General features: G+C 40.7%; 1 protein-coding gene and 1 long non-coding RNA gene across 2 annotated transcripts; one reads left to right on the forward strand and one right to left on the reverse strand.

The window, feature by feature from the left end:
• Positions 1 to 286: 286 nt before the first annotated feature.
• Positions 287 to 5,634, forward strand: LOC144246511 (uncharacterized). The gene is made up of 2 exons (XR_013340211.1): positions 287 to 1,247; positions 4,001 to 5,634. It is a non-coding gene; the product is annotated as an uncharacterized LOC144246511 (long non-coding RNA).
• PTH (parathyroid hormone) lies at positions 4,090 to 5,183 on the reverse strand. Its single transcript, XM_021527610.3, has 2 exons — positions 5,089 to 5,183; positions 4,090 to 4,351 (listed from the first exon to the last, which is right to left on the reverse strand). Exons 1-2 carry the CDS (start codon positions 5,172 to 5,174, stop codon positions 4,090 to 4,092), a joined length of 348 nt encoding a protein of 115 aa, XP_021383285.1. The 5' UTR covers positions 5,175 to 5,183.
• Positions 5,635 to 22,487: the final 16,853 nt, after the last annotated feature.

Here is a 22,487-nt window from a genome sequence, read left to right on the forward strand (position 1 = left end):
CGCTCCGGGGAGCCGGGATCCCGCCTGAGGAGCCGGGATCTCCTCTGTGGAGCCGGGATCCGCTCCGGAGAGCCGGGATCCGCTCCGGAGAGCCGGGATCCGCTCCGGGGAGCCGGGATCCGCTCCGGGGAGCCGGGATCCGCCCCGGGGAGCCGGGATCTCCTCTGTGGAGCCGGGATCCGCTCCGGAGAGCCGGGATCCGCTCCGGAGAGCCGGGATCCCGCCTGAGGAGCCGGGATCCGCTCCGGGGAGCCGGGATCCCGCCTGAGGAGCCGGGATCCGCTCCGGGGAGCCGGGATCCGCCCCGGGGAGCCGGGATCTCCTCTGTGGAGCCGGGATCCGCTCCGGAGAGCCGGGATTTTTTCTGGTGACCTGGGATCTCCCTTCAGGAGCCGGGATCTCCCTTGTAGAGCCGGGCTTCTCCTGAAAAGCGGAGATCTCCGTGGAGCCGGGATCTCCCCTCCGTGGAGCCGGGATCTCCTGAAGAGCTGCGCTGAGGGGATGATAACGGGCCGGCTGCTATATGATAAAGTTTAGGTGACGTCTCTTGTATCTCAGTTTTCATCCTAAAACTGACTCCTGATTTGAATTACAACTCTGTAGAGCCCTAGAGGAAATCCAGAGTCTGTGCAATCTGCAGTCTGTTTAGGAATACAATTAGTAGATGTGGCTGTCGTTCCATAATACCACAGCAGAACTATCCTGTCCTGCAACTCAGGCGCCCTCAGTGAACTGAAGTGTCACAGGTGCCACTAAACCTTTCCCACTCTCGTGGCACAGAGGAGGGAGAATAACCCAATAGTGAGCCCCAGATAGATTCACATATAAAGAAAACATTTGTCTTTTTTCCAAAATATTCTCTCGTGCATCATTATTAAATACAAGCAGGGTTTGACTTCCATTCCAGGTGAAAGGACTTTAGAAATCCTTATGCACACTGGGGACAGGAGGGGAAGAGGGGGTAAGAGAGCAAGGACTTGTGCCTTTGCTATGTCCAAATACCCCATAATGGTTGGCAGCTTTGCTACAACAGACAGCAAACCACAAATCTGTTAAATGAATTCTCTTTTCTATCCTTTATCAATGGCCAGAGAGACAAACCACACAGTTCTAGAAAGCCAGCAGCCGAACAATGAGGGGCAAGCAGCTGGCACAAAAGCTGTCAGAATGTGCAAAGAAGGCAAGGAGTCAGTTGCCACACGCCCAGTGGAGAACCAAGCAACACCAAACACCAGCACTTACCCCAGGTGAGGTCAGGAGCATCTTGGAAAGCCAAATCAGTCAAATAGCCAGCAGGTTTTGCCTACAGAGCTCACAATCTGTCTTGTTTCTGTTTGATTTCTTGTGATTTTGGCTTTGCTAAATTTTCACAAGCTTGTTGAGTTTGTGGGGTTTTTTTTTTCTCATGCTATTTTTTAGCTTCCCCTGAGGATCAATATTGATATTGGTGGTTTTTTTTTCAATAAGTCACCAGTGAGAGACACGATTGATTTTCACTGAGAACTCTATAAAAGGTGTGTACAGTCAATATGAACCTGCACAGGATAGGCCAAAAAATCCCTTTGTCAGATTATAAAGCAAGGTGTTCCTTCCCCTCTCCTCGACCCTAGTGAGGCCACATCTGGACTGGTTGTTTGATATGCCTTTATTGTGCCTCTTGTGTTTATTTTCTGACTGCTATTTTTGCAGTTTATTGTGATGAGATTTATTATCATATGTAAGTGTTTCAGTGGCCCTATAATTTTTCACCATGCTCTTTCTGGTCCCCTCAATCTATGAAAGAGAGATGACCAAAATTGCTCATTTGTCCAGCTGAAGATAAGTCTTTGCATTTTTTGGTATTAAAATGTTTTTGATAACATCCTCTGTCCCACACCAAACCTTTTGCTGTTTTAACTGCTGCTACACTGATCAGCCATAACAAATCTACTTTCTAGATAATTAGTGATAATTAGTAATTATATTAATATTGCATCTTATTTTTAATGGCTATTACCTAGCACTAATTAATCTGCCACTGTGTTGTCTTTAGTCCTGAAAAGTCATACTGTAAGTGTACTGAAATTTTAAATATTTGTGTAATCATAATTCATCTATTGAATAACTGAACATTAGGAATTGTTGTTTGGAGAATAGAATTTTTTGTTTAGATCAAAATGAAACAGTTATGATTTTGGCACTTGAAGATTATACAGTTTTTGCATGTGTCATTATTGTAAGGGGACATAAATAGGTTTGTTCTTGGTACATACCTTTTGTTTACCCACCATTGTGATTTTTATGCAGGAAGAATGGAAAGGAAAATAAAAATTACTCTCATCTTTACTTTTGGGCTTATTTTGCTGTCATAAAATTAAATAGCTTAATAGGCTTACCCCAAATGCTAAATTATATCCAAACAGTCACAGGCCAGTCAGTTCTTATGCTTTAACATAATGTCCAAGAGCTTTTGGTCCACTTTATTTGGTAATATATAAGTGAGACAAAGGTACAAAAATGCAGTTTTATTTATTGAAGTTAGCACAGATGCCAGATTAAAGAATAAATAGAAAGTGCACCTTAAGGCCTCGATCCTACAACCAGAGAGTTGGCACAGAACCCTTGTGCCGTCTGCTCCCAGCATCAGGCCCTTTGCATTGCTGCAAGGATGGCCGAGAGGATGGGCTGCAGGTCTCTGCTTACAAACACATCTCTAGCCCTCAGCAGGTTGCATCTCTATTTGTGGTGAGTCAGGAGGGGTTTGTGAGGCTCCCCAAGGCGTGCCAGATAGCAAACAAACAAATAAGAGCCAGCATGAGCACATCCATGCAGCCACTTGGGCTTAGAGCAGCGATTCGTCTGGGTCGGAGCTCTGCCAGGGGCAAATGTGGAGGCACCCACCAGTATTCCTGCTGGGAACACCTTCTGATCCTCAGAAAGCACTGAGGCTCCTGAGCACATATGTGCATAGACCACGCAAAGTAATTTTCTATTTGCTGCTTTTTAAAATCATTGCTATAATTGAATTTTTCCCTATACAATTCTTTCTGAGTCCTGCTTGGAGATTGAATGTCTTCCAGTTAATGGATCCTCTCCCAGGTTGATTTCTGCATGTTAATGGTTCTCCTTCTGGAGGTCTGGAAAACTAAGATGCCAATCCCACAATAAATTGCGTATGGAAATGAGTAATTTTATTCATGAGAGCCACTGGTCTCACAAATAAATTACACATGAGGCCTAGCACAACATACAAAAGTTCAAAGACAAATAATTTATAGAAAAAATGAGGGACAAAAAGTATATATCACAAGATTTTTGTTTCAGTTGTAATTGTCTGGTGTAGAATCATTTCCCAGCTCTATAGTTAGGGCCATGCTTACATATGTTCTACCATCTCTGCTCCCACTGTTTCTGCAGTTAATTACAGGCTTTCATCTTTTGGAGGAGGGGAAGGCAATCAAACCTTCCCTAAATTTCTGTATTTTTGTTAAATTCTTCAGAATTTGTTTTAATTTTATCCCTTTGTACTTTAATCTTAAACTTTGCTTTCCTATCCTATTTTTTTTTCTGTTTGCAGTCTTTAATCCTAAATTATTATCATGCAGCTTTTGCTGTGTACTTAATGTTAATCTGATTTTAGGCCTTCTTCTGAAAATAGATGTGGGTTTAATTCATGTATTTCCATTAGTACAAAGTTAAACAAAGTTTAACCCTAAGCCATTTTCTGGAGACAGTCTCCCCTGCATTTATTCCTTCCTGGTTAACAGTACAAGCAGGCTTGGTGATTACACACAAATACTGCCCATGTAAGAGTTGTAGAACTGGCCTTAAATGGTTTTCCAGCTTTCTTACTGATCTGGGTTTATTTTTCCTTTCATGCTGGCAATTTATAAGATACATCAGCCAAAATGCCCCCAGCAGTGGTCCTGGGTAGACTGTAAATACATTCTATAATTTGCTTGTAAAATACCTCACTCAGAGGGACTACAGCCTTGAACAAAGCCTTTAATCCTTACTGCAGCTGGAATAAATATGAATGAAATGCCCTACTTGATCAACGCTACACGGACAGTGCTCACGTGGACAGACACAGCGCTCTGGCTGCTCTCCCTAGGGCTTTGTTTTAAAGAGGACATCCATGTAAGCCTTGTCCAGATCCACGGATTTCTTCTGCCCTGCTGCCCGCAGGCGCTCCGGGAGCAGCCTCCGGCCCAGCACGACGTCGTCCTTGCTCCGAGGCCTCTGGGTGCGAGCGTCCTCCAGGGCGCTGTGCACGTCCTGCAGCTTCATCTGCAGCCAGTCCTGCCTCTCCACCGCGTGCCGGTGCTCGCCCAGGTTGTGCATCAACTGCATCTCGCTCACCGACCTTCTCCTGCAGCAAAGCAAAGCAAAGACAGGCCCGTGGGAGCCCTTCTTGGGTTCCAGACCTCGCCTCAAAGGCCCAGCTTTGGGAACTTTTGTAAGGAATCACAGTACATAGCTGTAGGAGCTGCCTGGCTGATCTGTAGGGCATAGAATGACATCTGGAGAAGAGAGGGAGGGTGGGTGGTGATTTGTTATTGGTAATGGATGTATCAGTGAGAAGGCATCGCAAGTGGGAAGTAGTTCAGTTTTGTGACAATATTGCTTCTATAATTTAGTTCAGCTATTGTAGAGGAGCTTAGGACTTTTACAATGTTAGATATGTGATCAATGAATCCATGGCATTTATTCAGTGGTAGTTTTCTGTGATCACTAAAGCTAAGGAAGCATGATTCCCTGTGGATTTGTGTCTCAGCTGGTAGATGTTAGTGCCTAAGTGTGAGTTTCAGCTGGATTCTCTCAGCACGAAAGATGTTCACTTGTGTAGACCCCCAAGACATGGAGCTTATCCAACTTAAATAATAAGAGAAGACTTACATGATGTATATCCCTCTACTCAGCTGCCTATTTTCAAAAAATATATATACAGAGTGCCTGAGATCTCCACAGCTATTTCCAGAGAACAGAGTTTGGCCAGCTTGGCTGAAGGGTTCAAAAGGAGGGACAGAACTCACACACATATGCAAAGACAAACCACCACATTCTCAGGAGCAGCAAAAGCCATTTAGTGTGAGACAATATACTTACACCATTGGTCTTCCATCAGAGGTTGTAAAAAAGCACATGGCACATAAAATGATTGCAGCCTGGGCCAGGTTTCTTATAGAAGTCATTTTGTCTACAAAGATAGAAATGAATACATGTAAAGTCTGTAATTCAAGTTATTTCTGTTTGTTCCAAACATACTGAAATTAGGAAAAAAGTTGAAAAACTCAGACAAGAGTTTTTGAAAAATCTTTTTTGTGAAACGAGTTAGAGCAAGGAATGCAAATGAAGGATTTACTTCTAATACTCATTTTGTGAGCAACTTATTGTACTTCCTGGGCAACTCCATTAATTTTGGTCAGCTTTAGCTGCCCTGCATTATCATTATCATTATCATTATCATCATCATCATCATCTAGGTACCTATCTCTTGCATAATTGGGTGAAAAGCACCACAGTCTTCCAATATTATTGTTATAGTCATCACCATCATCATTATGAATTTGGAGCCTTCAAGTCCAGTGAAATACTTATGTATAGCTATTCAAATGAAAAATTTTATAGAATAAAACTTTCTCTATTTCTCTATTTCTTCCGTGTATTCTTTAGAATGAAGAGGGTGACACTTTCCCTGAAAATTTTGCATAAAGGCATAACTCTACTGAGTTACCCCAGTCCCTACTGAGTTGCAGAAGAAAAATCAGAATTAAGCCCCTCATTTTATCAGGGATAATCCTGCATTTCCCCTCTGAGTTTTACATCATTGGCAGAACTGCCATTTGGAATATATTTAGAAAATATTTACCACTGATGATGCTACAACAGGCAAAACAGCACAGTTCCAATACCAGTTTCTAGTCTGGATTTTCAGTATCGGCAGGCAAAAAAGGCATCTTTTTGTTACCACTTAAGAAATTTGATACAGTGTAACTGAAACCTAAAGAGGTATAAAACTCCACAATGCCATTTTTTGCAATAGTTTCTGCAGCTTTGCTCTAGGTCAGAAAAGCATTTATAATATGGTCTCTTACATGACCATATCAGTGAGGTCCTGGCAGTCCATCCAACACAAGATTATAAATTCAGGACTTGAATTCACTTTAAGATATTTCCCGTTCACTGTCTCTGACTTTTTAATTTCACAAATTTAGTTTAGATAGCAGAACAGTTTGATCTTACTAATACTCACTTTTTAATAGTCTGAAAAGAAACTAACACAAAAATGGGTAAAGAATTGTCAAGAATCAATGATAAAATATTCTAGTAAGTCTTCCAGAGAACTTGGAAAAAAGAAGAGTATACTTACCAGATAGAATGTTTAAGAGATTTCTGGCTTGGGTATGTCAGCAGATGACTGTCTCTTGATGTCAAGTATATTTAAAGACCACTGAATTGGTTTAGTGGACCCCTTAAATGTAACTTTAAAATAGAGCTTCTAAGTAACTTGGAAGCCCTTTTATTGTCTCAGTTGATGTCACTGTCACACACACCCTCCTGACCCTCATGTACCCACCCTCAGATGCTTTCGTTGATTTGACATTTCACTTACAGGGTAAAGAGGCCTCAACAGAAAGTCAGTCCTGGGAAGCTGTGAGGAAGTTTGACTTTTAAATTCAGAATTTTGCCCAAGATAACGTGAGCTCAGAAGCTGTTGGAAGGATTTGCAAAGAAAACTTTGAGTTGTTAAATGCAGGCAGGTAAAACTTAAATGAGACAGTAAGGTTAGTGATCTACAAGTGAAAGATTGCAACTAAATATTTTTACAAACTACTAAAAAGATAATACTTATAATACTTGTGGGAAATAAGAATAGTCTCTCCAGATCAGATATAAAGTTTATTTACTAGTAAGGAGCAGAGGCCCCAAGAATGATAAAGTTTTTAATGAGAAGTTGGTGCCACTGAAAAGTTGCTGAAATGGTGTTAGACCTTCACTGCTCTGCTTTACCTATATCTGTGAATAGCACTGAGTATACCAAATGTACTAAGCAGAATGAAGGCATTTGAAGCAGCTGAGATAAAAACTATTACTTTATAAATTTGGTGAAAGAAATATAGAATTCTGCCTGCTTTCTAAGACGTGAAATGTGTAAATCAGCAGTATTTTCCCATATACATGAAGAAAGATTATTTTTGCTGCAAGATATTTTTTCCTGTTAGCTGCTTCTTCTGACTTCCAGTGTATTTCTCCCCCAAAACCCAAGCAAGCATCCACAAACAAAAAACATTTTGCACCTGCACATTGTAACCCAGAATTTTTAAGACATTATTGCTTTTACATTAATGCTTTTTGCTTATGTTACAGTTCTGTTGTATCTCATAAAGAGTTGTAGAATTATGTGGGGAAAGGGAGGGGAGAACCAAAAACTCCAAAAAGCTCTAGAGATCTCATGGTTCCCTCAGTCTATAGATTAGTGAGTAAACTGAGAATTAATGAAGCAATTCACTTGAACAAGTTCAGGAAAACAGAGTAAAGACAACTTACAGCATTTTATTGTCAGCTGGCAATATCCTTTCCTTATATGCAGCATACAGGGGCTCATGGGAATATGTTTTATTGGGAGATTTGGATCTCCTGGAAACACCAGGATATTAACCTGAAGGCTAAAACATGACTAAACTATTACAAGAGGATATTCCTAGGTATGATGTGACTAAAAATGTACAGTGGAATGGCATAACAGGCAAGGATTTTAGTCCCCATGCAGTTGATAATGGAAAGCTCCCTTTTTTTAGATTTTACTCTAATGTATTCAAAACCTTTAATGAATCTCTCAAGGTAATTTTTTTACAGAAGCCTGGCATTCATATAGAACCTTTAGCATGTGACAGCAAAGGCTGAAGTAAAGGACAAGTGTTAGAAAATTAAGTGTCATTTTTATTCAATGGTTGTGATGGGTCGTACCTGAAATTTCAAACAAAGATGGCTTAATACCTTGATGCCTTGAAAAAGATACAGCTTATTTCAGGAGAGAGAAGACACAAAAATAAAAATATTCAGTATGTGCCCGTTATTTGTAAACAAATAGAGCCTATGATGGTAATTAAAGAAATTTTATGTGCCAGCTCAAAATGGGCATTGGTTTACATGCAGAAAAAAATAACTTACTTGATTTGGATTATTCTCTCTCATATCCAAAAATTACATTATTTGAAAATACAGCTGCTAATAAATTATCCAATGTCATCCCTGTTTGCCAAACTTGGCATATCAAAAGTGGGAATGACAGATAATGGACCAAATGAATGTACTTTTTTTTACCACATACTGTAATTGTTTGCACTTTTGTTTGGACACAGTGTATCCAGTGTTTAATGAGGAGCTGAAAATAGTATTGAGCTCTTTTAATGTTTCAGTCAGAGGATGATTCATGTTCAGATTCAAATTTTTCCCCGTCTTAAGCATCCTTTTAAAAATTCAGAGCACTACTGAACTGATCCCAGGAAACCAGGGCTAACAGCTGCTGAGCTGCTGTTCAGTAAGAGGCTCAAGACTATTCAAATTTATAGGCATTACCACAAAAAAAGAAACAACAGATAGGAAATCAAAATATTATCTCTTCAATTGAAAGGTATTTAATGATATTTTGTATGTATAGGACTGTGCACATAAATACAAAGGCAAAGTATGGATGAAAAATCTGCAGGTTCTTAGGAATTCTTTGTGCCTACAAACGAGACCTGACCTATAGAAGACAATTTTTGCTCCTCTTGGAGTAAGAAGAGGAAAAACACAGTGGATTCTGAGTTTCCAAAGGGAGCATGAGCACCTTTTTAGCCTGAAATACAAAGATATTTAAAAGATTTTAGTTCACATGTGTAACAATTTCTTCATGTGCAGCAGCAAACTTTCTCAGGCTAGACCTAAGCTTGAGTAGGGTGTTGTCTTCTACCTTCAGATAAACTCACAGAATGCTATATGGGAATGAGACAATATAATAATACATTCTCAAAAGTTTATTACAGGAAAGGCTTATCCAAATGCCTTTGGAGAAGGCATTACAGACACCAGGCAGGGGCATGACATTTCTAAGGATGAGGGAGAGGCCTAAAAAACCAAAGGTGCTGGAGCCACAGTGTGGGAGGGAAGAGCTGACCACAGCCTTTTCCTCTAACAAGAGATTTTCTTGATCAGCCAGCAACCTACCCTTCCCTGACCTTCCCTTATAGATGGTACAGATACCTGAACCAATTGGGCATGAAGAAATCTCTGTTGCTTTGTTTGCAGCTGCTGTGCCACTGACGTTGAATTTGTGCCATTGGATGTAATCAGACTTCAGGGCTGAAAACAAGGGGAAAGCAATGAGACAGATTTTACAGCCAGGTAGGTGAACAACAACGATATTGCAAAAATTCTGAATTATTTTAAAACTTTTTTTTGCATATTCTATTCATTTTGTCATAGGAAAATATTATACCACATCTTGAAATTAAACCCATCCTGAGGTACATCACTGCAATATGGTTAAAGGACACAAAACTTTCTAGAATTGTACTGTTTAGTGACTAAAGCACATTTTCAAAAATTAATTATGTAATCTGGTGTATTAATATTCCTACATAATTCTCCATTCTGTAGATTTAATACTTCAGAGCTGCAGTGAGATTCCTGTAGTGCTATTTCTAATAGCAGGCTTTTCCCATACTGCTTGTTCCAGAGGGTATTTCCAGATAAAATACTTTATAACTGCAACTATGGCTTAAAGAATATTAGTAGGTCATCGAGCAGGGAAGAAAAGTAATTGATGACACACTGGATGATTGGTGAGGCAACTTTCTAAATGTGTCCAAGGAATGTTTGAGTCTTGACACAATGAAAAGCCAAACTGGCAGTCAGTAAACTCCTTAGGACTTTATTTGATTGACAAGATTTGTGGCTTTTCAAATACCACAGCAGCACGTCTGGTAATTTATGTAAGCAATGTTGGGCATCTTCAGGTGGGTTTTGGGTTCATGCAGCCAGATGAAGCTTCAAGCCCATGACAGTTTCCAACTGGATAAAAAATAGCACAAGGATTTCTCAAAACATCACCTATCACAGTTCTAGTTTGTGTCCAGTCTTCATGCAATTTGGTTTTAGCAGCTACTGGCAACTCTGCATTTGGATATAATTGCTTACCAGTATATCTTTTCTCCAGTTACATAAAATCTTTCACTTGAAAATCAGAGTATTCCCAAATATCCCTGTTTACTTTCTGATGAAAGTATATCCTGATGATGCTTTTTTCCTAGGCTGTGGACATTTAGACAAAGATGGATTAAATGGAAACATCACTGAGAGAAAGATCAGAGAGGGAACAGATTAGATTCTAGTCTCACTCACCTGACTTTAAATTCACTTGCTTACCTGGGGAGATAGACTGAACACTGTCATGATAATTGTGACCCAGATTATTTCTAGAGTTAAATACTTAAATGGAACACATACAATGAATGGACACTTCCTTTTGCCCTTAGTGTAACTCAGCCATGTCCAGTCTATGACAGAATTTCCCTATTGACCTCTCATGGGCATGGCAGGCTTCGCTGGTGGGATCAGGAATGCACGAGTGCTCGCTCTCTGCATGCCACCCTGGAGGATGGCTGCCTAGAATGTCACATAGCATTACATGGCTCTTTTGAAGACCAGATGGAGGCTCCTGCTGACCTCATCTCTCTCTCATGAGAAGAATCTGAAGCTTGGTGAAGCAGCCCAGAGCAGCCTGGAGGAATGCTGAAATGGTTGTCAAGAGAAGCCATGAAGGACAGCTACCTTTGAGTCTCTACATATTTCACTGGTCAGTAACAAAGATGCTGTTGTGCATCCTGAACAATAAAAAAAAAAAATTAGTTAGCTTCAACAAGTACATATTTGCACATTTTTTAATTACACTTAGTGAATTGCACACTAAATATGTAAGTATTTATAGAATTGTTGGTGAAAGTCTAGGTTTTGATTTGGATTTTAGAGTTCTGGTAAGTTATTTTACAGTCAGTAATCAATAAATATTAGCCCTCATGAAACTGTAACACTGCTGCCAACGCTCTGCTGAATTCAATGCTATAATGAACAATACAGTACTTTGTGACCTTTTCCAGTAGACAGGAAGCTGGTACAATACTCAAAACTGCTGTTGGGTCATTGGATTTTAGGGATAATACCAAACTGGATTATGCACGTGCATACTCACACACATCTTTAGTCAAATATAGCCCAGAATATTTCGAGGCCCTTGCTGGCTCTGAGGGCTTTGTGCAGGCCTGAGTTCCCTTCCAGTGCCATGCAGGGCACTCGGAGCTCTAATGAGGGCTCAGGTTCTTCTGTGTCATCCCTGAAACCACCATGGCACCCCAGGCAAACCACACAAGGACAGCACTTCTTGGAGCACAAGTAATCCCAGAGGGAAATGCATCTAATATTGGAACAGTGATGAGCCTAAAATCCACTCCCATTCCTTGGCCAGTCTCAAGCACTTCACTCAAGACTTTGGGATTCAGGAAGTAAAAAATCTGTAACAATTCTTAAGTAAAAATCTCCACACACAATCACATACATGCACATTCTATAAAATCATCTTTTTAAAAACATTTAGGACATCTACTAAAAAAGATTTGAATAGTTAAATATTATGAACAGCAGGTAACTGAAAGTGTCAGATTTGACCTACCAAAACCAGTGTAAGAATGATTGTGCCAGCTCTGCATAAAAGACTCAGGATGATACAGGATAAACCAGAGAAGGACTGCAGATTTTATGCAGGTAGCCATGTATTTTTCTATCCTTTCTCCTGAAAAGATAGCTCAAGTTCATATTCCCCTATTTTTGCAGCCACTGCAGATGAGCAGATAGCACCCAAGCAAGTAGTCTGGAGCCTGATGAAATCTCATGGGAATGACAAATGCAATTTGCAAAAGAAGGATGACATTTCAGACCCTTCCTGCAATCCAGTGACTATCCTGAAAAATCTCAGTCCACAGTTTGCTGAAAAACTCATAAATATACAGAACTGGCATAAATCATCATTTGGGTTTTGAAAGAAAATACTATGCTAAGTGCTGTGTAAACATGCAAGGAGATGCATACCATCTAATAATGGTGATACTAAGAGTGAAAAATATGAGCTATAAATTACAGCAAATAAAATGCTTTAGGTTATATATTAAGGACCTTGTCCCAGAAATTAACTCCTTTAAATGAAACTTCTTATCATATATTAACTCCATAGATATATTTGTTCACCTGAAGTTTCTTCATGATAATCTCTTAATGTACTTTTACATATATTTATATTATTTGCTAGAGGGAAAACACATTTTCTGTATTTTTCCTGCTTTATCTAATACAGCCTTTTCACTAAATTATTGGCTGGACTATTAATATTTGTCAAAATCAAATTCCTGAACTAATATTTTTCTCATTTAAAATCCATGCATATTATTTTCATTATATATTTTTTAAGTCTTCCTATGCTGATCAGAAATTTTCTCAAATCTATTTTTTTCCCTAGCATCTCCTGAAATATCAGTACTAACATGAAAAAATCTAACAGTAATTCTCACAGTCCAGTTCACCAAGAAATATAGCACCTTATGTGAATGCTATACAGACTATCTCAATTTAATGCTTTTCATTAACTGTTTTTTTCTTTGCTTAGCCTCCATAGAAATCTGTTCATATGTTTGTGTCTCCTTCCATATGACATTTAGGCTCTTCATCCTAATTTTCTCTGCTTTTTATAAGGGGCCTAAATCACTACTTCCATGCACTGCACATTGTCATTTTAATCGTTGCAGTTTGGACTAGGTAAAAAAATCAAAATTTGCGTAGCTTGAGCACAATTGACAAACTAGAATGATCAGCAATTGAGGACCTAACCCTGAATTTCTGCCCTCATTTTCTGTTATTCCTTTTTTTACTCTGTGACCTCCTGTCTCATGGGATAGACTAGTGCGGGCAAGAATTTACCAATTCTGCCCAAGCAATCACTTCATTTTCCTATAGAACCCAGTCCTTGAATTATTTTTTTTCTGGGAAAACCCCTCTTAGGAGCAGGCTTTTCACCATTACCCAGATAACTTTCCTCCTGTTGTCTCCTCTGCCCTCTTCTCACTGCCCACTACCTAAACAAATGGCTCATTCTCAACATTAAAGAAAACAATTACTATATATACACAAATATTTACATCTAAAAAGCAGAATCCATAAGAAGCAGTCCAAGCCTATACAATCCTTCTATAAACTGTTCCTTCTCTTATTGCAATTTGTGCAATTTTGTATGACTTCAAGATTGAGAACTCTGAGTACAGATTGTAGTTTTTCATTAATTCTGAACAATTATCATCCTGCAGCAGTAACAATGGGCTGCATACTTTTGCAGTGATCCTACAAATGCATCTTAGAAACAGAGAATCATGTGAAGGAAGGATCCTAAGCCAACTTCCCTAGCAGCCTTGTGAAATTGCAGAGCAGAATAATTGAGGCAATTGCTGTTTTCCCAAGATTAGTGTCCCTTCTCCTCTTTCCTACATCAGGAAACCTAAAAGGGATTTTTGTGTGTGTCTGTAATACAAATGACCTGAAAACCCAAGGCATGGTCAGAAGCTGATAGGAAATAGGGCATGCTAATGTGCCAACAGATGCTGAGGTGGGAGTGCATCTTGGAGCCCTGAATCTCTTTGTATCTGAGAGACCTGTAGACATTTGTGATGTATAAATTCACCTGGGGCACAGAGAAGGTGGCGTGAGCTGAATGTTGTTCCATGCTGTAACTGCAGGAACAGGCTCTATAAATAGCCCAACCCAGTTACCTTTTCCAGAACTTGGGGGATGGCTGATCCCCAAAATAGATGAATTACATAACTCTGTTCTCTAAACATCCTCATTCACTCTGCACATTGGGTTCTTTGCACACCACTTTAAAATTAGTGCATCCCTCTGGTTTACACTCAGCACTTGCTGGAGCAGCTGTTAGGTTGACATCAACTCAGAGGAGCAAATGCTAATTTTCAGCGTCTGAGGATTTGGGCATTGGTTGCAGATATTTATGAAAGAACATTTAAAAAGAGCAGCAGGTCTGAAATGTCAGACTATGACTCCAAAGTGCAGCTGGGTAGGGTCAAAAAGGCATGTTTTTGATGCATTAGGCTGAATGCACATGGTTGAGTTATATGAGGGGGAGCAATATCCAAGCAGAAAGGTGCACTTTTGCAAGGCTGACCTTGAACTAAAGGTTGCATGAGAAGCCAGGGAAGTGTTTTTTTTTTCCTCTGGAAATCATAAATATTTAACAAGCATCATATATTTAAAAAGAAAATTTCATTCAGAAGCTTTGAAATCTGTCCTTAAAGGAGCCACTGGACCTAGAATATGCCAAGTGAAAAAGCTGTTCTTGGATGAAATCCTAATTCTCTAAAAACTCTTGTGGCCTTCTACAGTGGAGCTGTGTGTTGGAAGTACTTGCAAAGAGAACACCCCAGGAATCCTTAATGCTCACAAAGGTGTGTCCAGTCCCTGTCTCCTCAGGCTGAGCCATCAGTGTGGCCCAGCACCCTGATTAATGTAAGGAGAGGACAGTGCATTGCAATGACAGACCTGTGGACATGCTCAAATATGACCTAATCACACCGAGGATGTACTCAGAGAGCAGAATCCTTCTGGAAAGGGTGTCCTACAGCTGTGTTGTCACTAATGCCACAACAGGTCTCTTGCTGGGGATAATTCTCATCAAACAAAAGCAGGAAAAGCTTAGTGCACAAATCTCAAAGCTGAAATCTACCTGCAATAATAGGAAATACCACCCAAGAGTCCCTGCATCGCTCCTGTGGGTGGAGATACCTTCCCATGGCATCATGGAAAGTTGTGGAGACCAAAAGCTGACCTGGTTTGGTGTAAGAAGTGTCATTCCAGCCACGGGGCTGCCAGCCTATTGCTGCTCTGTTGTGTAACATGCACCAGCTTTGGCACAAGGGATCTGGCACCTGCAGGAGGCACAGATTTCCCACTCTGCCAGGGCTGCAACCTTGTCTTCCCTGTATTGATCTTCACAGAGGAGTTACACAAAATTTGCCAGCATGGATTTTTAAGCTTCTTGGTGTTACTAGGTTTTCACTTTATATGTGTCTATGCTTTGTGCTCTCCAGACACACTTATTTTCACTCCATTAGCTTTCACTATTTTATCTGTCTCTGTTGGGGTTCTCTCTGGGATTTTTATTCCTAATTTATAATCAGCCCTCTGGCATACTACATACCATATTTCTGAAGAAATATGAATAGTTACTGTTCTGCTTAGTTTGTAACTCTGCTCTTTTGAAGCATGATGTAAAAGCACTTCGCAAAACTATGAACACTGATTGGAATGATTGTAATTTTTGGGATTTCTGGAGAGTCTCACACTGACAGCTGTTATTTCTGGTGCCAATCCCACCTCCATGTAATAAAACGCTTCTCTGTATTAGCTCACTGCACAAGTATGATAAATACTTTGTCACAGGCATTTACTTGCATCTTAGTTCTCCAGTGATGGTGAGACACAGGTGTTAGCTCAGCTTCTGTATTGTAAATAGCATTAGACTAACTAGGTGATGATATCACGTCAATATTTTGCATTTCCACAGAAATATCTCACATTTCTATTTTTTTGAGAACGGACCATGAAAAAATGGAAAGGGCATTTCAGATTTATCAGTGTTTAGGGGAGACCACAGTCCATGTAACATCTTTAAAAGAGGAGTCTTTCAACTATGTCATGTTTCCAGAAACACTTAAATACTCAGATGTCTTATAGCACAAGTGCCTGCTCAAAGCAGGGCTGACAATTAATTCAGACCCAGCATATTTTATTCAGTTGGGTCTTGAAAATCTGCAAAGAAATAAATTCTGGAAGCTCTCTGGGCAACCTGGTTAATTACCTTTGAGGGAAACACTTTTTTCCTTAGTCAGAATCTCCCATACCTCAAGCAGCAGTGCTCTTTACTGCCAGTACTTGCCCAGCCATTACTATGGCAAGGTGAATATCTTGCACTAGTCCAGCCCAAGCTGTGATTGCACAGAAGCAATGAAAATGTTTGACCTGCAGTTTCTGGGCTTATCCTTCTTGAAGCAAAGGGAAAAAATGTGTGAAAGACATGAAAACAACTCAGATCACAGTTTGCACCATGTCTCTGAAGCAACTGTTGTTTTTAAAGGATTCTCGGCTGAGGTAGTTACATAGCAGCTTCCAATGAAAAGTAAAAAAGCAAGGGGGAAAATAAAGCAAATACCATGTTTAAAGATACATAGAGTGACGTTGACTGAAAATAATAAAGTTTTAGCTGTACAAAGGAAACTGAACTAGGCATTTCAAATCCCACCTAATTATAAGCCAAGTGATGCATTAACTAGGGGAAAAAAAAAGTTATGTAAGGTAGGTAGAAGATCTTCAGTATTTAGTTTTGTTTACACTACCAAAATATTGAATAGAAATGGCCTCTGTTCCAGGGGACAGTGAGCAGGTTGTACCTCTCTTTGAAAAAGGATCTTTGGGTGATCTGGTGTATTATACAACACTAAGATTTATTTAAGTATGTTGGTTGCCTGAGTAATTAAAATGCAAGAATAACCAACATAAACAAAGAAGTTCCTGCACCACTCATCTCTCAGAATTATTTGAACATGCTAATAAGTGGTAGATAGAGAAGATGGATCTTTATTATGACCTGATTTAGAAATTTCTGTATTCCTATGAATATCACGTCAAGAGATGTTATCCACCGGTGCATGAGTTTCCCAAAAGGATTTTGTCCCCTCACTTTCTGTTTTCATCAGAAAAGGAATCCAGACATGGAAAAATATTTATGTGAAAGTATTTATGTAAAGAACACTTGTGCATTTAAACAGTTTTTTCATCAATGTGGTTTCCCTCATTCAGAATTTTTATCATATATTACTTTGGCTGCAAGGTGGCTTCAGTAAGTTTCATAGAAAATTATTGCAGCTCAAGGAGTTTCAGCAAGCACTGGTAAAACATTCAAATACAAAAGCTTTTGAAAGTCTGATGCATTTGCAGCATCTCAAAAACAAGTGTTCCGTTATAATTAAAATGATGCCATTAGCCATGAATATTTGCAATCAAGGGTGGATCTGCTGAGGTGGAGATATCACAGAGGTCACTTTTTGCCTACCACGCACTTTTCTTGCCTCATCTTATCATTACATCTGTACATCTAATTGATTTTTCTAGATATCTGTTTCAGAACCAGAAAAACAAAGCAAAAGACAAAAGATCATGCGGGAGGAGGTGTAGTTTGAATTTATCACAGCAAATCTCACACGCAACAAGGAGAAGCAGCCTTTTGCAATGCTTCTCTCTTTGCTCAGTGTATGCACACTGTGCCTTAAATGTTGAATAATTAAGTTTGCTGACCCAAAACAACTGTGACAACTCTTCCAAGAGTTCAGTGGCAGTGGCTGCCTCCAGTGTAAATTCAATGGACCAAATTTTCCTGGGTGGTTCTTGAAACAAGGCTGCCAGGTTGTTGGGGTTTTTTACTGGTACAGTTTCAAACAGACTCTCAGGTGAGGTTTCTCTGAGAGCACTGCTCCCACAAGCCAAACGTTCTTGCTGGAAAATGTTCTCTGTGACAGTGATCTCAGAAGGAGGATCTGGCCTACAGATCAAATGCCACAGCTCCCAGCTTTCTGTTTTGAGAGGCAAGCAGGCATTCCCTAGTAAAGATAGTTCTGTTAATGCTGTAGAGGCAGGGATGCACGGCAGGAAGCTCAGCCTTGGCAAAGAAAGTTTTTTATTAAATCCTGATATTTGATGTGAGTGTCTTGACAACATCAATGGACTCACTGTGTTCCAAACCACACAAGTTTAAATTTAATAAAAGGTCTATAAATTGTGTCCCTGAGGAGCTGGTGGCATTTTAGGGAGACCATGGGTTTCTAAGAGACTCCCTCTAACTCTTATAAGTTCTGGAACCTAGGGTTTAACTGGTGTTTGACCTAGGTATCTTCTTTTCTATGGTTGTTTCTTTTGCTGACATCCACAATAAAACATACAGGAGTCCCACGTGCTACCAGCAAATATAAGGATTTACTTGCTGGGGAAATTAGGAAGAATGGTAAGAATCCTGAGAGGAAATTGCTCATCAGCTTTACATGGATATTCTTCAATTCTTGAAAACTCAAGATATTACAGTGATTATTTTCTATTACTGCTTCCCTCTCCTGGGCACAGGGGACCAGCAGGTGCACAATAAATGGGTTTGCTTCTGCTGCTGAAACTAGTAATATTGGATTCCTTATTAATGTCATTGAGAAAGAAATCTCTCACATTTGTGAGAAGAAAACAGCCAAAACCCTATTCCTAAGGAAAAAAAATTAAAAAAATCTGAACAATTAGCTGTTCAAATAACATAGAATTATAGAATGGATGGATTGGGTTGGAGGGGACTTTTAAAGGTCTCTAATCCAAGAGCCCAGCCAAGGACAGTGACTCTTCCCACTATCCCAGGTTGCTCTGTGCCCCATCCAACCTGGCCCTGAACACTTCCAGGGATGGGGCAGCACCAGCTTCTCTGGGCAACCTGTGCCAGTGCCTCACCACCCTCACAGGAATTTCTTCCTAATATCCAATCAAAACCTGGCCTTTTTCAGTTTGAAGCCATTCCCCTATGTCCTGTAGATACTCTTTCCCCATCTTTCTTGCAGGCTGCCTTCAGGTACTGGCAGGCTGTAAGGAGATCACCCCAAAGCCTTCTCTTCTCTAGACTGAACAATCCCAATTCTCTCAACCTATCCTCATAGGAGAGATGCTCCATCTCTCTGCTAGCCTTGGATGTGGAATTCCTTAAAATCAGAGGGTTTTGGGCACGTTGCAAAAGGCAGGCCTCAGAGACAGCAGGATGGTGATTAGAGCTAAGCAGTAGCTGTAAGATTTGTCAGCAGAAAAATTATACAAGAAGTAGAAAGAAAGGACAAATAGAACACTGGTCTGTGTATTAACGCTTGGGTAGAATAACTTCCTAAGTTGCAGAAAAGTATCTCTGGTGAGATATTAGGAAGGTCTAAGCTTAATAATGGAGCTCTGTGCATTGTATCTTGAGGCTTACAAGCAGGTATTGTATTCAAAATAAGCAAGCATTGTTTTAACCAAAGGTACGTGTGCTTATAGTGATTGGATAGAACTACTGTCAATATGCTTTTGCTTTGTGTGACTGGTCAAAAAGCTTGTTATGTGAGTTGTAACAGTAAGTTCTTGGTCTGCTACCTGGATGTGAGCTGCTGGCATCTTCCCATTGTCATAACCATGTAATGAGAGTGATGCTGGGAAATAAAACAGCTCGAGACGCGTTCCTCAGCAGTTCTGCCCCATCTGTGATTTGTACATAGCCCCTGGCCGGTGATATTGGAGCTCTTTGGGCTGGCTCCAACAGCTCCATGTCCCTGCAGTGCTGGGACCCCAGGGCTGGATGCAGCCCTGCAGGTGGGGTCACCTCTCTCAGCCTGCTGCCCACACTGCTTTTGGTGCAGCCCAGGTGTGACAGAACCTTTCCACAGTCACTGTGATAACAAAGAGAAACCAAGTTCACCCTGCAGGAATTCTGATTAATTGAGTGAGCTGTGGTTGTGTGGGAATCCAGGGCTTGCCTCTGGCTGCCCTTGCAGGTCTGGGACCCTGGCAGGGGTCAGGAACCCCCCTGGACAGAGCCCTCAGAGACACTGGCTGTGATCTCTGGCCATGGAAAAGAGTTTTCAATCTTACAGGATGAATTACAAGCTCTGAGTGTTTGATATAAGTAATAATTAAGTGTGGCACGGGTGCAAAAGTAAAATTTTAGGATTCTAGATTAGGGGTCCAAAGGGGACAAGATGGAGGAAATTGGGTGTGCCTTGTCCTTTTTCTCCTTCTTCATGCCCTCCATGTCTCACTGTGGTGTTGGCATTTTTCTGTTGGTTCAGGCTGGGGACACACTGTCCAACGTAGGTGACAGATATTGGCACGTTATTGTAAATGCAGCCCAGGGAGTTTCTGGTATTTAATGTTTGTCACATCCCACTGAGGGCAGAGCCCCACACGCTGCCCTGCAGGACAGAGCTGGGCAGGGCAGCAGAACATGGTAGAGATAAACAGAATAAACAACCTGGAAACCAGCACAGACCAATTATGGCTTCTGCTTTGGCAGGGGGCTGAGAGACAGAGACTTTCTACAATCTCAGGATCATTTAAATATCACAGATTCCAGCATGGTTGAACAAAGGCAGACAGGTGAAAGGGTTGACAGGTGAACTCCTATGGATTTAGAAAGAATGCTTTAGGATGTTCCCACCTTCCTGTTGACTTCTTCTCCCAGCTAGGTCACTACCACAAATATTGAGCTGCATGAATCAGGCATAGGAGTATTTCTAATCAGCTGCAGAGCAAAGACTGACAGATTCCTGGACAGAAAAAAAACAGCAGAAACTGTGACTATATGAAAAAATTTGTAAGTATTTGAGATAAATCAGATGTAATAAGCAAGATGTTGCTGCTTGGGATTCACAGAGGTACCTTACTTACACAGTAAGTGTAATAGTACTTACATCAGTATTCTGGTGCAGCAATGAAGTCTTAACCTCAGAAATCAGCAATCTCCAAAGATCCGTTCAGTCTGGAAACAGACTGTGCCAAACTATTCCTAATTCAGAACTTTCACATGGATTTTGTGAAAATATAACTTTTAATGCTTTTAAAGTAATGCAATTGACAATCTTTTGAAAATGTTTTTCCTCCACTTTTTTAGGACTTGAGCTATATAATTTGATCCAACGTAGAAGACTTGAGTGCCACTGATCTATATTAAAGCATTTCTTCCCACTTTCTTCTTAATTCCTTCTAAGTTCCAGTATAAAAACCATCCTCTAAACCCCAAGGCAGGCAGGAAACAGCTACCCTGACAGTTTTTGTTTCCCAATGAGAATAAAATTTCAGTTGCATATCTTTCTGCTGGTTTCCGCTGGGGTAGAGTTCATTTTCTGTGCAGTGGCTGGTGTGGGGCTGTGTTTGGATTTGTGCTGAGCACAGGGCTGGTCACACAGAGATGTTTTTGTTGTTGTTGCTGCACAGAGCCAAGGCTTCTCTGCTTTTTGTGAGCTCCACTGTGAGGGAGCTGGGGGTGCCTGGGAGGGAGGGAGGGGACACAGCCAGGACAGGTGACCCCAGCTGACCAAAGGGACATTCCAGGCCATGTGGCATCATGCTCAGTAAGTGTAAAGGGAATGAGGAAGAGGGGGACATTTGGGGTGATGGTGTTCATCTTCCCAAGCCACCTTTACTCAGGACAGAGTCTTACTCTCCTGAAGAAGGCTAAACTCCTGCCTGCCCTTGGGAAGCAGGGAATTAATTCCATTTTGCTTTGCTTGTGTGCACGGCTGTTGCTTTCCTCATTAAACTGTCATTATCTCAGTTCATGAGTTTTGTAGCTTTTACCATTCTGATTTTTCCCCTCCAATCCAACTGGTGTGGGAGTGAGCAAGGAGCTGTGTGAGGCTGGGCTGCCAGCTGGGATTAAGCCATGACAAACTTTTGACTTCCCTGTGGAGAAACACATATATCCTCAAAGATATAATTTGATCCTTAGAAAATCACAAAATGTCCTGGGTTGGAATGGACCTTAAAGATCATCCAGTTCTCTCCTGTCTGCCATGGGCAGGGACACCTTCCACTAGACCAGGCTGCTCAGAGCCCCATCCAACCTGGCCTTGGACATTTCCAGGGGTGAGACAGCACCAGCTTCTCTGGGCAGCCTGTGCCAGTGCCTCACCACTCTCCCAGTAAGGAATTTCTTTGTAATATCTAATCTGTATCTACTCTCTTCCAGTCTGATGCCATTTCCCCTTGTTCTGTCACTGCATGCTCTTGAAATAGTCCCTTCCAATCTGTCTTGTACTGGAGATCACTTTCAGTGATCTTTTGGTATCCTTAGACCTGAAATTGTCCTTCAAACCCAGAATTATCCTTCTAGTAAATTTCTACTGCCATCCCAAAAAGGCTCAAATCTCCTTCAACATTCAAAGGTAATTTTGTTCTCTCCTAGAATTACAAGGAGTGGGATCAAGTTCACATTGTGACATTTTGTCAGGTGACATTTGCTCCTAGCACAGGAAGTTAAATCCAGTTTAGCCACGTATTGAGCTACATCTTCAATCCTCTGCAGGTGCTGTGTGCAGGTCACATGATTTCCAGGCATAAAACCTAAAAGAAAAAGAAATCCATGACCATTTATCCTCCTTAGCAAACACTTAGGCAGCACTAGAAGTACAAAGCGTAAGAAGTATCTTAATAATCAAATTAAGACCTTTCCTACCTTAGGATTACTACATTACTTTGTGCTGGCAAAAAGTGGGATATTGACATTCCAGAGAATGGAAACCAGAGGCTCAATAATTCATCCCCCTGATTTACAGGAAACTTCAAAACCACTGAGAATTGCTGCATCA

This window comes from Lonchura striata, chromosome 6 (assembly GCF_046129695.1).
Source record: "Lonchura striata isolate bLonStr1 chromosome 6, bLonStr1.mat, whole genome shotgun sequence".
NCBI classification, from domain to species: domain Eukaryota; kingdom Metazoa; phylum Chordata; class Aves; order Passeriformes; family Estrildidae; genus Lonchura; species Lonchura striata.

What these genes read in the sequence shown, in the direction of transcription:
- PTH (XM_021527610.3), bottom strand. Translation starts at nt 5,174, where the DNA reads ATGACTTCTATAAGAAACCTGGCCCAGGCTGCAATCATTTTATGTGCC. An exon ending in TCTGATGGAAGACCAATGGT is followed by an intron (nt 4,352 to 5,088) that starts GTAAGTATATTG and finishes GCTTTGCTGCAG; the next exon opens with GAGAAGGTCGGTGAGCGAGA.